This window comes from Apteryx rowi, unplaced genomic scaffold, assembly GCF_003343035.1.
Source record: "Apteryx rowi isolate R43461 unplaced genomic scaffold, aptRow1 scaffold_224, whole genome shotgun sequence".
In the NCBI taxonomy this organism is placed as follows: Eukaryota; Metazoa; Chordata; class Aves; order Apterygiformes; family Apterygidae; genus Apteryx; species Apteryx rowi.
Window position 1 is genome coordinate 838,495 of NW_020448575.1, and position 15,203 is coordinate 853,697.

Here is a 15,203-nt window from a genome sequence, read left to right on the forward strand (position 1 = left end):
GCGACGCCACCCGCGGGGCCAGAGCCCCCAGGCACCAGTGCCGACAGGAATGGCATGAGGCCCTGTGCAGTGCTGACCAGCAGCTCTTCCTCATTTTCCACCCCTCTCCTCCTTCATAGTCTCAGGCTTTACTTTCCTAAAGACATGCAGAGAAGAGCTTTCAGCAGGGCGAGGGAGGACCGTGGCAATACACTGTAATGCACACATACCTGGGGGGTAGAAACCCCTTTCCCAAGTCTGAGCACTCTTCTCTTTGCCCACTTAGCTCACCTCTGGATGGGGGCTCTGAGGAAAAGTCAGATGGTAGCGAAGAGTCAGGCTCAGAGACCAGCCTGCATGAGTGCACAGAGCAGCCAGCTCCAGAAGAAGGTACTGCAGCACGCTCTCCTGGGGTCCCAGTGCGCCCTGCTGAGGGCCGCAACCTGGGGTCTGTCCTTGAGCCCTTTGGGGGGCACAGTCCCTTTTGGAGGAGGTGGGCCTGGAGCTGCCGAAGGGAGCCTGTCCATTCAGCACACCACAAAAGATGCTGGGATTTATCCTTTGCCCAGCTGCCATGCTATCTTGACAAAGCACAGCACAGCCGCGTGGCCTAGCGGCAGCTGGCACATCCCCACCACAGCGGTGTCAGAGGGTCAGGGCTGCTCACTGTCCTCGCACAGGGAAGATTAAGTGTAATGTGATTCCAAGTGTAAAAACCAAACCATCTTTTTCTTGCTACATTCAGCACTGCTGAGATGTGTCTGAACTGAAGTTGGGTATGTGCATCCAGCCTGCCTGCTCTCTGCAAGGGACTAGCACCTTAGAGAGAATTTGAAGGATGAGAAGGAAAAGGAAAAAGAAAGAAAAAGAAAAAGTCACTTAAAACTGTAGAGTGGCGTTCCCTTTTCATTCCTATTGGGTGAAAGAACATGGCTGCATATATGTCAGGCACTGTCTGCAGTAGAAGTATAGCATTGCCAAACTCCTCTTTAATTGTCCTTTGCAGTTTTTGGACACCGGTATTTTTTACCCCAGCAGACTATATGGGTTCTCTAGCTACGTGTGGTGCCTTGAGCCAGAGTGCCTGGAGTGGGGACTGACTGTAGCAAAAATTCCCCCATTTAGAAACTGGTCTTGAATTTGAGGGGCATGAAGGAATTCTGCTCTTAAGCAGCATCTTGTGGTGGAGCTGGCTGTTAGTTCTGAAATCCAGCTGTGCCTGTACCCCCGCTGCAGCTGCTGCCTGTATTTCTGTGAGTAAGTGGTTACCCACTTACTGTCGATCCTCTGTATCGTGTGCTTTCGTAGGCTCCCTGTCATCAGCCAGTACCAAAGGCCATCTGAGCATACTGGGAGGTGTCAGAAGAGAAACTTCTTTCCCCTCATTGTACAGACTGAGAAGGTAAGCAATGTTACTCACAGAACTTGCTACTAATTAAGTAGGTCCCTGAATTGAGACTTATAAAATCAATGAGAAGAAGAGTTCACAAATCAGTCATTTTGCTGGTTTTCCTAATCACCATTTGTACCTGCCTCTTAGTTTTTATGGACTGCAGTGTCAGTGTCCAACTGCCAGGGAAACAAAGCAGAAGTAGTTTTGATGGGAGGTTCTCTTGGCTCCTCCTGCCCTGGGCACGCGTTTTGGCATGAGGTCGGAGAGACCACTGCCACGAGCCTTGTGCATCTGGCTTTAGCTTCTACTTACTGAGCTCACGCAACACGGGCCATGTTGACTCTTTTATGATCCCTGTTTCCACCAGGGAAACATGTTCTTTTGGTCTTTCTGCTGGCCAAAGCTTTCAGAGCTTAATTCTCCCATTTATACTAATTACCAGTTGCTTTTTCTACTTTTAGGCCATGCAGGCTAGAAGAGGGGATCTCAGGCTCCTTTACATAGGAAGCACTAGAAAAGTAGTGCTTGGGCTTGAGTAGGCTGACCCTTTTCTCCCCTTTGCATTTTATAGGATATTTTGCTTAAGAAAAGAATGCTAGCTTCCCTATGGTGTGATTTCTTCCTCATGCCTGCCTCTCTTTTCTTCGTGAAGCTAAGTCCCCTAGCAGTCTTTCTTTTTTTTTTCCTTTTATTTTTTGAAGACTTGAAAAAGTTCCTATCTTCTTCTGTGGTGAGAACTGATGTATAAATGCTGGGAAATATGGAGTAACCAAATCAAGTACTTAATTTTTAAATAGGCACAATGAAAGAAGAATGTTGGTCAAGCACCTGTCAGCCTCTGCTCCACTGCACAGGGTTAATTACTTCTGCTTTCCCAGGTCTCACACATTTCATTTCAGTTTTTGATATGGAAGAAGAAATGGACTTAAGTATTTGACATATTAATCAGATTATCCTAACACCTGTGGGAAGGGAGGTTGTGTAGAAGAAAACGGTTATGAGTGGTTATGAAACAGTAAGAAATTAACCTGGGACTTCTATGATTTAAATTCAAAGGCACCTCTTTAAGGCTTTTAGGCTTGAGGCATCAGACATCTTCAGCCATGATAGCAAAACTGGCCAAGCCCCACTTGCTACATCTAAACTGTGTTCTAATTTTTAATTAAATAATTTTGGAAGGGTCTCCTTCGTTAGTATCTTCTTCAAGGGCAACTTCTCTGAAGTCACTGTGTATGACTAATAAGCAGCTTTATGTCTTAAATTAAGGGAAATGGAAACATCTGACAGTGTCAATCCCACTGCTCTGATGAAGCCGCCAGGAATTTCAATGTCGATGCAGACAGAAGCTAGCTGGCTTTATGAACAGCTCTACAAAAAATCAAGTAAGAAACAGCTTGTTCATTCAAGAAACAGGTTGCACATTTGTACTGTCTTTCACCTAAGCTGCCTAATACCCAAGTAGCTTTTGTAGAAGATGCATGACTTTGCAGTTTCCAGGAGATCCTTTTGCAAACTGGTGGCAGATCTGGGAGCAGAACCCAGGAATCCCACTCAGCAGTCCTTTTGTTAACCTCTCTGCAGAACAGCTTCTAAACGCAACCTCTGGGTTAACACGTGGGAACGTCCTGCCAGCCAGCAGGCGTAGGAGTGCTCAGCAGATGGCAGAAATACTGCCTATTGTATTCCTGTGAAAGATACTTGCAAAGCCTCTAAGGAGAGTTGAAAATATATCACCTTCTTTCTCCTCCTGCTCAACTGAGTCATCCTGGCGCGTGATTGAATAACCAACTCCTTCACTTACCAGCTGAAGTACAGGCATTCTGCTTCAGCAAGCAACACATTAGTGCTAGTTTCTGCCTGATCCTGTGTCTTTCTGGGCACCATATCAAGCATCCTTTGTGCTTCATTTTAAAAGCCAGGCAGCCGTTCTCTTTAGGGGAACATCTCTTTCATCTCATGTGCCTCCAAGAGCAGGAGGAGAGTTCTGGGCCACAAAACACAGCTTACCAACTGGAAGTACTGAGAAAAGCTCTATGCGGCTCCATCCCAGCAGAAAAGGGGTACACACATCTTACTACAGATAAAGAACTCCCTCTTCTAGCCTTTGGAGGACATTTGTTTGGAAATTCACTGTGAATGCATTTGCAGGAGAAAATATTAGAGGCAGGTTGGAGCCTTACATGTCTTTGGCATGACTGTCACTGTAATGATCAAAGTACAGAATAACCAAACCTGTGCCAGCAGTAAATCATCTACCTGGGGTTTGAATTCAGCAGCAGAGTATAGAGATGATACAGAAGCTGCAAAACCCATTAGGGAAGATAGATTAAGAACTTGGACTGTTCACCTGCACTGAGCACTGTGCTCCGGGACCAGGGCTCCTCACATCCCTCGATGCCACAATTCAGCAAGAGACATGCCCAGGGTGCCCAGCTCCACTGATATGCTCTGTGCTCCCTGAAGTCACTTTGTTTTCCAGGGGGGATTTCTGAGCAGTTACTCTCTGTAGCTTAAAAATCAGTTTGATTACAGAGGGTGATAAGTACATATTTCTTTGAACTGGAATTTAAAAAACACTGAAGGTCAAGAAAAACAGCAGCCACATCATTCATCCTTCTAAAAGTATAAGTGATTCCTGCCATTGTGCTTTTTCTCCAGGAGTGTTGCATTCACTTCCAGATACATTCCAGAGCTGTAGTTCCCATTGCAGGCCCGTGAGCTGGGGTGTTAGCCAGGGACTATCATATGATTTTTTTTACTCCATCCTTTTCAAATACATGTTCTGATTTGTTAATACTTTCCAAAGAGAAGACTGTAGAAAGGCATTTGAAACCTGCCTGGGGTTTCATCTGGCTGAGTATTTTCTGGAAAGCAGAGCAAGCTTACTTAGAAGGGTAACACAAATTGTGCAGGAATTAGGGGGACTGAAATTCAAGCCAGGAATCTGTTTAGTTTACCTGAAGGGGAGGATATGACAACCAGCATGCTAAAGATGTTATTAGTGAAACAGAAGATGAATTATCTGGGATAGCTGAGGTGTTGTACCTGAGGTGGCTGGTTGTCAGTAACACTGCCTGCCTAGTGGGAACACGGGATTGTTGAGAATAGTGATAGAAACCCCATCATGTGGGGCTGACGTTTTCTGTAACCCCAAGGTCCAAAAAAACCCTTTCCTTGCCCTTGCCCAGTGTGGGCTGTGCTCAGAGATGAGAAAAAACTTCTGTTGCCTCTAAGGCTCTTTCTTCCCAGGACAAGAGAGGTTGGAAATGCTTTATAGAATAAAGCAATATTAGATTAGTGCTACAGGCTATTGGCTGTAAGCAATAAACCATTTCCATGACTTCAGTAGGACTGTTTTGTAAAGTTAAGCCCTGATCCAATGATGAACTTAAGGCTGGTTCAAGTTCCTGATGCGTTTGGGAAGGATTACACACAAACACAAAGCAGCCCTTCTGAAAGCGTGGGTAAGCATGGTAACAAAGTCTCAGGCAGCTGATGTGGTTGGCAAGAAAAGGGTGGCATGCTGAAAGAGAAAAGATGCATGAGGGTCCAGAACGCGTGCTTTTTGGGAACACAGCACCCCTGTTAAGTAATTCTCATTGTTGCTATTACTTGCAGCCCTGTCAGAAGAGCTCAGCAGTTTAGATATTTTGTGTGACTCAGAGGTAAGGACTCACCCAGTTCCTACAGTTACGCATTTTGTTCTTAATGGTTTTACACATGAACAAAGAACTGACTCCACATTGTTATTGTCATTTTCCCCTTTGAGTTTAAAGAAGATTTTGCAAAGCTGTTCAAGAAATCACTGTGCACATTCCCTTCTGTTGGGCCACCTACTCTCCTGGCCTACAGACCAGAATCATCACGAGAAAACATACAGATTGAGGTGAGGATGTGGTGGGTTTTCCCTACTATCTGTTTTTTTTTGTTTGTTTGTTTATTTTAATTCCTAAAGTCCCCATGTAGGAAAAATAAAAGTTATGCCATTTGTCAAGCCAGTGCAAGAGTTTCTTTATGACAGAGAGTTTTTCTTTTGTTAGGCTGTTGAAGTGATGCTTGTTGTACATACCTAAACAGCAGGAGGCTGTACAATTCCTCTCCTCCCCCTGTATCCTGGGTTGAGAATTTCCTAGCAGATTTGTCCTTTTGGCTAAAACAGAGATAAAAACTTTGTGTAAATACTAGGTATATAGTCAAACAACATAAGCAGGGCACAGAATTCCAGGTAACCCTGAGTGGAATATAGTCCTCAAAGAGGTGTTAATCCTAGGCATGTGGTGGGGAGCAAGGGAAATTTCAGCAACTGCACTCCAGAAAAGCCAAGTATTTCAAAATTATATGTTCAGAAGAGAATTTTAATGATAAATGATTTTAGCTATAGTTTATAGTTTACATATACTATAGTAAACAAAGTGTAAATGTATAGCACTAGCTACGTGGCCTGTAAGAATTACCCATTCACCCTTATGCTTTTGAACGGTTGCTGTCTCTCTGAGGAGTGCTAAGTCCAGCTGTGCTGCCGTTGTGAGTGGAGGTGATAAACAGTAAATTTAGCAGTGTGCTCTTGGCAGCTTCACCTTTTATAACTCAGTTTGAAAAGTGTTTTTAAAAGATAGATAAATATTTCAGAATATCTAGAGTATCATCCTCAAAATGTATCAGTGCAGCAGCACTGGTTTGCATCTGATCAAACGTATTCAGCTGTTTTGGTCAACAAGTCTGCTGATGATTCCTAATGAAATCCCCCACAGATTTTACACAGATTTTGTACACACAGTTCAACAGTCAAGAAACTTTTTCTCTACAAACCCCAAGGGATGCGTTTGAAATGGTTGATGCATCGGCATACTCAAACTGTAGTGTTCTGCATGCTCTGAGGTTTTCCCTCTATTTGGGATGAAGGGATCTCATAATTACTATAGTAATTCAATTTCTTTGAGCAGCATTGAGATTTTAAATTATTACAGATCTGCTTTTCTTGGAGATTTCCTGAACCTAATGTCTTCAGTTAAATCTTTTCAAAATATCACAGACACAGATCTTCTTTTTAACTGTTCTTACATGCTCTAAATACTGGATTTTGAGCAAAGCGTTCTTTCCCCAAGGTAAAACAAGGATTTGTACGCTGATACTGTATTTCTGTCCTCCTGTTCTCTCTCCTCACCTCCACTTTAGATAGGGGAGGACTATGTTCCAAAGTGCGAGTACTGTGGTAGCCTGCTGAAACTGTTTCCTTCCTTTGAAGATGTTTGCCCACCATCACAAGATTATAAATCGGTAAGCTAACGGGAAAGATTAGCACAGCTTCACTATGGAGCAGCCCCCTGTAGTGACGCTGCTTTTCTGCCTTTCAGAAATTCTGCTGTGAGCGTTACCAAGAGCTCTATGAGTTCATTCTAGATGAGAGAAAGAATCATGAAGTCACTTGGAGCAATCCCATTGCTATTGGCCCCCATGAATCCCATGGCAATGAAACTGAAAGACTCTTAGCAAAGGAAAAAGCATACCAGAGGTACCATGAAATGATTATACAGAGAATGAGGGATATTTTTTGTATAAGGAACAACAGGCTACTCTGGAGGAAATAGAAACATGAAGAAAATGAAACTACAGCAAGTGGGAATGAAAGAAACATTGCTTTAGGCAACACATGTATTCATATTTTATCTAGACCCTCTTGTCTTTTCTCTTATCAGTATGTATTAGCACATATCTCAGCACCTTCTAAGTAAAATGTTAATTCAGCTTCTGGCAGATGTAATATCTAGAGACAGATAGAGCCAAAAACATGACTGCAGCCATGACAGGGACAGTAGTCAGGGCTACGTTTTACCTCAGGCACTGAAACAAAGCTCAAATTTGTATTTCTCAGTTTTACTACATAAACTGCAACATACTTCTGGATTCCATTTTCTAGAAGTCCTGAGAACTCTATGAGTTCGACTTCTGCTGGGAGCATGAGCACTTGCAATGCTTAAAAGCACTCGCAACACCTACATGGCAAGGTAAACAGGTCAGCAACCACCTTATAGGGCTGGGCCACCTGGCTCCCCTCATGATCTCAAGAGATCACCATTCACAGCTGACAGAGAAAGCACAGAGAATTACACAAGTAATCTAACTATCATTTTATATATATATATGTGTGTGTGTGTGTGTGTGTGAGTTCATGACTTGGTTAGATATATTGGTGGCCCCAAGACAGTCTTATTGTTCATTCTCCTATTCAGACTACTGTGGAATATATCTTTTTCTATATTTTTAAGCAAGAAGCCCAAAGTTGATACAAATATCTAAGTCTATTACATAAGTTTAAAGAGAAGAAATACAGCATATCTGAAAGTAAATTTTTAATGTCCTTGAAGACCCTTTGCAGTCTGATGGTGTGAGTACCTTATATTATGTACAGAACATAAAACGAAGCCATGGTTAGACATTCTGTCAATATATAAGAAGCTAGACAAGAAAAGAGAGAATATTCTTGGATGTTACCTGTTTTGTTGGTCTAATGGGCAGCATTGATTTTCTTCCACATAAAATCTTCACATGAAATTCATTACAGTGTATAGCTCTATTATCAGTGGAGCTGATGTCACTGCAGTCACAAAGTCTGTTCACTGAATCTTTCCTCATAGTACTTTGTATGGGAGCAATTCTATTTTCCTGAGGTATTATTATATTGGTGCCATTCCATTGTCTCCAACAGTTATTTGCAATTATGTGAGTGGAGAGAAAAGCGGGTTCAGTGACTTGCATTCCTACTAAGGATATTATCCCAAGGATAAGATAGTATCCCAAGGATATCCAATTCTTCTTTTAGCTTTCTGAACAAGATATATGAAATGTATGTCAAGAACACTTCTATTTTCCAGGCAGCAGGAGAGACAAATGGCCAAACAGTTAGCTTTCCTGGCAGCAGAGCAGACAAGTTTACCTGAATGTGAGTTTGCATTTATTTGTGTATTTATTTATTTATTTATTGCAACAATGAGTTGAACTAAGTTGTTTGTGTCTAATGCTGCTCTAATCAAATTGGAGGATTTAGGCAGCAGCATGTTAGTTCATTGTCAAGTGTGCAATCCCATTAAATCAGATTCTGCTATGTTAAAAAATTCCTCAGCTGAAAAAAAAATGAGAGCAGTCACACTTCCATTGTACAGACAGGATCTCCTTGCAGTGATTTTCAATATTTACATCTGAATGTTCCAGCTGAGATGCACAGAAACTGACCTTAAGGAGTAATAAGTTGGCAGAGCCGAGCCCTCAGAAGGTAGGAACTGCCAGAATTAGGGTGATCTATGTTTTGCTTAATCAGGTGAATACTCCAGTAATTCCTAGTCCTGGCTGTGGGTGACTGAGCAGCTCTCTGGATGCAGCTATTAAAATCAAAGCCACTTAGACTAAGCATGGACAACTGGACTTGGAATATAGGCATATTTTCACAGAGATGGCAGGGCACCAAGGCTAATTTCAGATATGTCCTCCAGAGCACTGGGAGTGCTTTCCAGAGAAAATGTCATTATTTACACGAACACACACACACAAATAAATAGGTAAAATTGGAAGAAAAAAAAAAATTCCCCGTAATCCTGTTCTCTGAAACAGGTGAACAGTTTGGACTGTTCTTGTTAGATAAAAATTCCCAGAGACGGACTCCCAGCATTTCAGCCAAATCCCCAAAATTACAACCTCTCTTCAGAGGTGTCAGAGAACCTGATATCAGAGCTATCACCCTGATGCACACAAACCCTTTCTTTGCTCTTTAGATTCAAGTGAACTTGATACCATTTCCTACCTGCTTTCTCGAGAGCCACCATCTCCCAGTGGCCGGACGCTGATGCCTGGTAAGACAGCAGCAAAGCCCAAGGAGGAACATGTCTACTACAGCACCACCTGCTGTGATTTTACCGTTGTGGGTGGAAAGGTGCGAAGCTCCTGCTCAATGGTGACCAGCTGCATGTTGTTTGTATCCATGCTCCAGAGTGGCTGGAGCTCTGTGCCTGCGTGCCTTTAGAAGGGGCATTTGTGTGTAGGACTGCTCTCATCCATTTTAACATTTCTTTTCCAATCGTAGGTAGTGAAGAACAAATTCTTGGAAAAATACTACAAACATGGAGGGAAGTTTCTTACTGTACTTCCGGATAGAACAGCACAGTTATTGTATCCTTTATGAGGCTCATTTGCCTGTATTAGTCCAGGGCTGTAACTGTGATTTTTAAGTTGTTCTAGTCTGCTTTATCATAGAATAACCTGGTCCACCATTCACATTTACTTCTAGAATCCAAAAAAAAAAAAAGCACTAATTAAACAGCTTATGTAGCTCTTGGTCTGGGCTTTTTTAGATCTGCCAGTAACTTTGATGAAGGGAGGGCACTTGTGTTTTTAGAAATGTGCAACCCCAGTGTTCAAACCTTGTCACGGGCTCTGTCCTCCTGTGGAAGGGGCCCTGGCACCGGCTGCAGAGCCCTGCAGCCAAGGGGTCCCCACCATCGCGGGCTCCAAAAGCGCTCAGCCCCGTCCTTATTCCAGAGTGGAGGCGCCAGGCCAGCAAGCAAACCAGCACAGTGCTTCCTACCGGTGTTGGCCCAGCACGGATCTCTCTGTCTTGGGCAGTCAGCAGCATGTAGAAGATACCACAGGCAAGCACAAATTACCAGTTTACTAGGATCAAGATTACCGTTTAAAGAAATAAAAACATAACAGTTTTCACCAAAGGACCCTACAGTTTTCAGGCTGTCTTTGCCATTATCTAAGCCACGACATTTTTAGTTGCTCAAGTTATTTTTCCTTAGTGTGACTCACTTCTTTCTGACTCAGGGATGCAAAAAGTATATTAGAATTCTGCCACCAAAGCAGACAGGGGCTTGAGGCAACTTTCCCTATGCTGCTGTTCACAACTGCAGCAAATGATGAAGTGCCATAAATGCACGCACTCACAGTAACAAGCCTTGCTAGAGATAAACCCCGATGAGAAGCAAAATACCTGCTGTTTGGACACTTTCAAGTCAGGCAGGTTCAGGGGCAGGGCCTTTTTTTCTCCCCCAGTTGTTTGTTTTTTTCCTCTGGGAGAATAAGACCTACCCCTGTTTTTTCTGCTGTTATTCAAGTTGAGTTGATCATTTCACTTTGCAAGATTTGTGCTTTGAATCATGAACCTTACAGACCCCAAGAATGTGTCTTTAATATAAGCTTGCTAAGTAGTTCTGCCTGGGTGATTGGATAAAAAGCAAAAGTGTCTGTATCTCTGATAATTTTTTTGTCAGTGTATAGAAAACTTTAATGTAGAAAAAAAAGTTTGGCAGCCTCCCAGTTAAAACTGGCAGCACACCACCATTCTGGCTTTAACACAGTAATCTGGGTAATATGTCACTTTTTACACCCCAAAGCAGTGCTCTGAAATATTTAATAATATAATGACCAGACAAACAAAGGGATTATGAACACCTTATCTGACAATAGCTATCCATCTGGAAATCTGGCAATCATTGTTGTACGAGAGACAAAGCGGTTTATTTGCATAGTACAGGAAGACAAGCCAAATAACGCCGGAATACGAGCAGTATTTCAGTCCAATGGCAGAAGTACGTGCTATCATCCAAACGGAACTGTGTGGTATGTTTGTGTCAGTCAGAGCATCTTTGCTTTCTACTGAGCATTTTATATTTCAAAGGTCATAAACCATATTTTTAATAGCACTCAAAAATTAAAGGACAAACATATAGCATAGGGGAGAGGCAATCTGTAGGGAAAGGAAGTATGTTTTTATAGACTCACTAATATCACTGGAAAAAGCAAACAATCTTTCAAAGACGTGGCAGTATTTGTGGAGTTGGGAGTTATGTGATGCAGCATCTCGTTCAGTGAAAATACCTCCTATGAAGGCAGGAAGCCTTGGCTCAGAGGAGTTCTGGAGAAAATTAGTATTATTTTAAACCCACCCATTTCCTCTCTCTGCACCAGAGAAATACATTTGCCCAGGGTAGTGTACAAAAACAAAACTGTTTAGCTGTTTGGGTTTTTTTTTAACAAATAAATAGCTTAAGGAGGACAGACCACTCAGTGGGCTACAGGCCTCTTGTTTTTCTGCTTTTTTTGTATTCTGGGCCCAGCCTGAAGGGTTTCCCAGGAGCTGAACGCACCTGGGAGGTGCTGAGCTATCTCAGCTGCTGCATCAAGCTTGTGGGGCCCTGCTTCGAGGTGCCACCAGGCACCAGAAACTCTGTTTTAGGAGGCGGGAGGGTCAGACCCTAAAATAGCTGGGCCTCAGCTCATGATCACTTGCTCAACACATAGTCCCTTCTCTTTGGGAATTAGGGACTTAGGCTGTTGTAGCTGCAGGCTGCGTTACCTCTGGAGCAGAGCTGTGATTTTTTTCTTCTCATTTAGGATAAACATAAATATTCAGGGAGGGCAGTATTTGGACCAAGAAGGCAACAGGGTGAGAACATGGACCTGGCCAAACACGATAACGTCGTCAGGACCCCACGTCCCGCTGAGTCCAATCTTCATATCCCTGAACCAGCATGTGGGAGTCAGGATCCTGGGCCAGGACAAGATAGCTGTTTCCTTCCTCGCCATGGGGCAACAAGCAAAATTCAACGTGGGAACAAAAGTACAGGTATTGCTCAAGCATACAGGCAGCTCAGGAGTGGAAAGCAGCTCCCTGCAGGACAAGCAGGGTGGCAGGGAAGCCACACATCTAGCATCCGGGAACGGGCTGGACCGGCCGCGGTGCCCACAGGAGGGCCTGTGCCTGTGCGATGGGGTGAGGACCTGTTCCCGTGCAGCCGGAGGAGAAACTGGCCCTACTTCCCTGGCTGTCACAGCCTCCCCACAGCCCCAAGGGCCGGGAGCAGAGCCCACCCAGCCAGATAACACCTCGGAGGTGGGGGGTGCCCTGGTCCGGAAGGGGCACGCTCATCCCTCTGCACACGTCTCTTGTGCTGCCCCATGTTTTCGTCCTGCTTCCAAAACAACAACAGGTCGAGGCGTACCCATGCTCAGCCTCAGCCGCGGCCTCAGCTCGCCAGCCCCTGCAGCGCTGACCATCTGCAGCGCTCAAGGCGTTCCTGGGTTGGCGCGTGGGGCAGGTTCCTGGCTCTGCGGGGTGGGGGCGTGCGGCAGCCCCTTCCTTGCTGCATGCCGGGAGCTGCGCTCCTGCCTGAGGGCAGTTTCTCTCCTGGGAGAATCCCCAGCCCTACCGAAGCTCCTGCCCACAGAGTGAGTGCGCTGCAACGGGCTGTGCTGACACCTTTCGCCTTGGTTCCCCCCCAGGTCAGCACAGTCGGCCAGCTGCCTCCACCCACCCAGCTGAGCGAAGACCATCTCCTGCTGCTTGCCTTCAGGATAAGGATCCGGCAACTCTTTGATAAGCTACATGGATGCTTAACCTTTCCTTCTAATGAGCAACGGGACAAAATCAAGCCTCCAGCATACCTTATCACACAAGCTTTAAAGATCATACGCCTCTGCATGACTTCTGATGTAAGTGAAGAGGTATGCAGCTTGGTAAGGGCTATAATAAATGTGCAAGTTTGACCAGTCCTTGTGTAGTGCACAGGCAAAGTTAGCTGAGTCTGGGCGGATCTGGGCTGCTCCCTGAAGCCACAGTGCTTGCGCGTACTCGACGTTTCGCTTGCAGCGCTTGGCTGCTGTGGTGTGGAGTGGAGGCCAGCTTGTGGCTCCTCCGCACAGCTCCGGCCTTGGGGCCATCCCGCCCCAGTGGGGAGCTCGCTCAGTATAAGCGAGGCTGTGGGCAGAGAGCAGCACATCCCACAGATTTACGTGAAATGCACATAGGCCATGGTGGCACCAACTGGGGCTTCACTCAGGGCAGAATATAGCCACATTCGGTGTTAGGTGCATTGCTCCCAAGCAGCCTCCCTTTCACCTCCCAGCAGAAACAGCCCAGGCTGAACAGTTGTTTCAGCCCCATACGGTTGACACAAAGGTAAAAGCAAACAAAGCACAGACAAGTCATGACCTGTGACAGGCAAATGGGGAAAGTGCTAGCCCTGAGGTCAATGTCACTCACCTGCACAGGCTCACTCTGTGCACAGCTAGCATTTCTGCTGAGGACTAGCACCACAGGGAGAACCAGACTTCCCCAGTGCAGAGCAGAATGGCAGCTCAACCTGCTGCAAGTAAGAAACATGGCAGTTCTCCCATGCAGAGAGAAGGACAAAAACCCCCAGTTTGTCAAAGGCAACAAGACGTTACCATCTCAGCTGCGTTCAGGTACATGCTAGGGACAGAAGGCTGTTAATGTGGATACCAGACAGCGTGCTTGAGCCACAGCCTCTTGGCGATATTTCATATTAAATCACTTAATGCAGTGGGAAGGCTCCACTTTCTACCCACACCTGTCTCCCTCTGGGTTTCCCTCCTGTGGCGGGCCAACAGCTTGGCAGCCTTGGGAACAGTGTGAGTGGGGATGGTGTGAGACAGACCCTTCACAAATGGGGTGCCTCAGGCCTGTCCCCAATGCAGCTTCCAACAGTGCGGACATTCGCCTGCACCGATGCCAACGGCTTCACCAAGCCCATCTTCTTGCACTTGAGCAGCTTGGTGAGGTGGATCCTGATGTCTTTGCTGTACAGGGCATAGATAAGGGGGTTAATGAGGGAGTTCGTCTCACCCAGGAGGAATAAGCTGTCCTTGAGGGGGCCGGCCAGGTTGCAGGAGCTGCAGGTGGCCTGCACGACGCCCCCCACCAGGTAGGGGCCCCAGGAAAGGCTGAAGCAGATGAGGACGATGAGCACGGTCCGCAGTGCCTTGAAGTGTCGGAGGTGCGCGTGGAGGGGCCCGGCCTGGGCACGCCGGAGCCGCGTGTGCTGCATGTAGGCGATGCTGCCCACCGAGACGTGCAGGCACACCAGCGCCAGCAGTGCTGGAGCAAAGACACCAAAGCAAAGCGCATACAGGTACTCGCTCCTGGCTGCGTACAGCAGCCCGCAGTAACCTGTGTAGTTGCTTTGCTGGAGGGAGGGCAAAATCAAAGGCAAGTGCCCAAAAAGGAAAGAGACCACCCAGAGGACAACGAGGGAGAGGACCACGGGCATCTTCTTTAGGAGGGTGGGATAGGAGAGCGGCAGCCTCACTGCCAGGTACCTGTCCAGGGAGATCAAGAGCAAGGTCAGGATGGAGCCGATGCAGGGCGTCATGCTCATGGCAATGCGCAGGAGGCAGAAGGACTTGCTGCGGTCGAAGTCCCCATCAAGGATGTCGTCCAGTGCCTCGGCGATGCACATGACTCCCACCAGCAGGTCGGCAGTGGCCAGGTTGAGAATGTAGATGTAGCCTGTGCTTGGCTGCTTCCTCATCAGCCTGTACACGGCCACAATGACCAGCAGGTTGGCCGGGGGGATGAGACAGCTCAGGAGGGAGTGCAGCACTGCGTACAAGAGGTTGACCATTTTCCTCAGCAAAGAGGGTTGAAAAATGCATCAGCTCCAAGAGATGCCCAGGAAAGTGGACTGTCCACTACAGAGAAACCCTGCCGTGAGGAGTCACGTAGCCAAGACGGAGGAACAGGATGGAAACGCCCTCAGACCCTTCAGCTGCACACTGAGACCAGAAACACTTAAGTCCATCCTTTAAGAGGCACTTCGTCCATCCCAGGAGACCTCCAGGACCTTCGCAGCTGCTGTGAGTCTCCAGTGATTTTTCCAGGACTTCCAGTCTCCCTTCTTCCCATCTGATTTTTCCCAACACCTGCACAGATGCACTGAGAGATGCAGAAGAGAAAGTCCTCCACCGCGTTCAGCTTGAGCTAGAGCCGAATGTAGTCGCACAGGCGGGAGGAGTGCAGGTCGGCGGCCACTGGATCCGC

General features: G+C 46.1%; 2 protein-coding genes across 2 annotated transcripts; one reads left to right on the forward strand and one right to left on the reverse strand.

The window, feature by feature from the left end:
* Window positions 1-2,642: 2,642 nt before the first annotated feature.
* On the forward strand, window positions 2,643-12,910 carry ERICH6 (glutamate rich 6). The gene is given in 11 exon segments (XM_026065163.1): window positions 2,643-2,754; window positions 4,991-5,037; window positions 5,142-5,258; window positions 6,548-6,649; window positions 6,727-6,884; window positions 8,245-8,312; window positions 9,139-9,317; window positions 9,390-9,532; window positions 10,832-10,984; window positions 11,759-11,990; window positions 12,647-12,910. Coding segments are annotated over 11 exon segments (1,575 nt in total).
* A 914-nt stretch (window positions 12,911-13,824) lies between these two features.
* LOC112965800 (glucose-dependent insulinotropic receptor-like) lies at window positions 13,825-14,838 on the reverse strand. The gene has a single exon (XM_026065171.1). It carries the CDS (start codon window positions 14,785-14,787, stop codon window positions 13,825-13,827), a length of 963 nt encoding a protein of 320 aa, XP_025920956.1. The 5' UTR covers window positions 14,788-14,838.
* Between the last annotated feature and the right edge of the window lie 365 nt (window positions 14,839-15,203).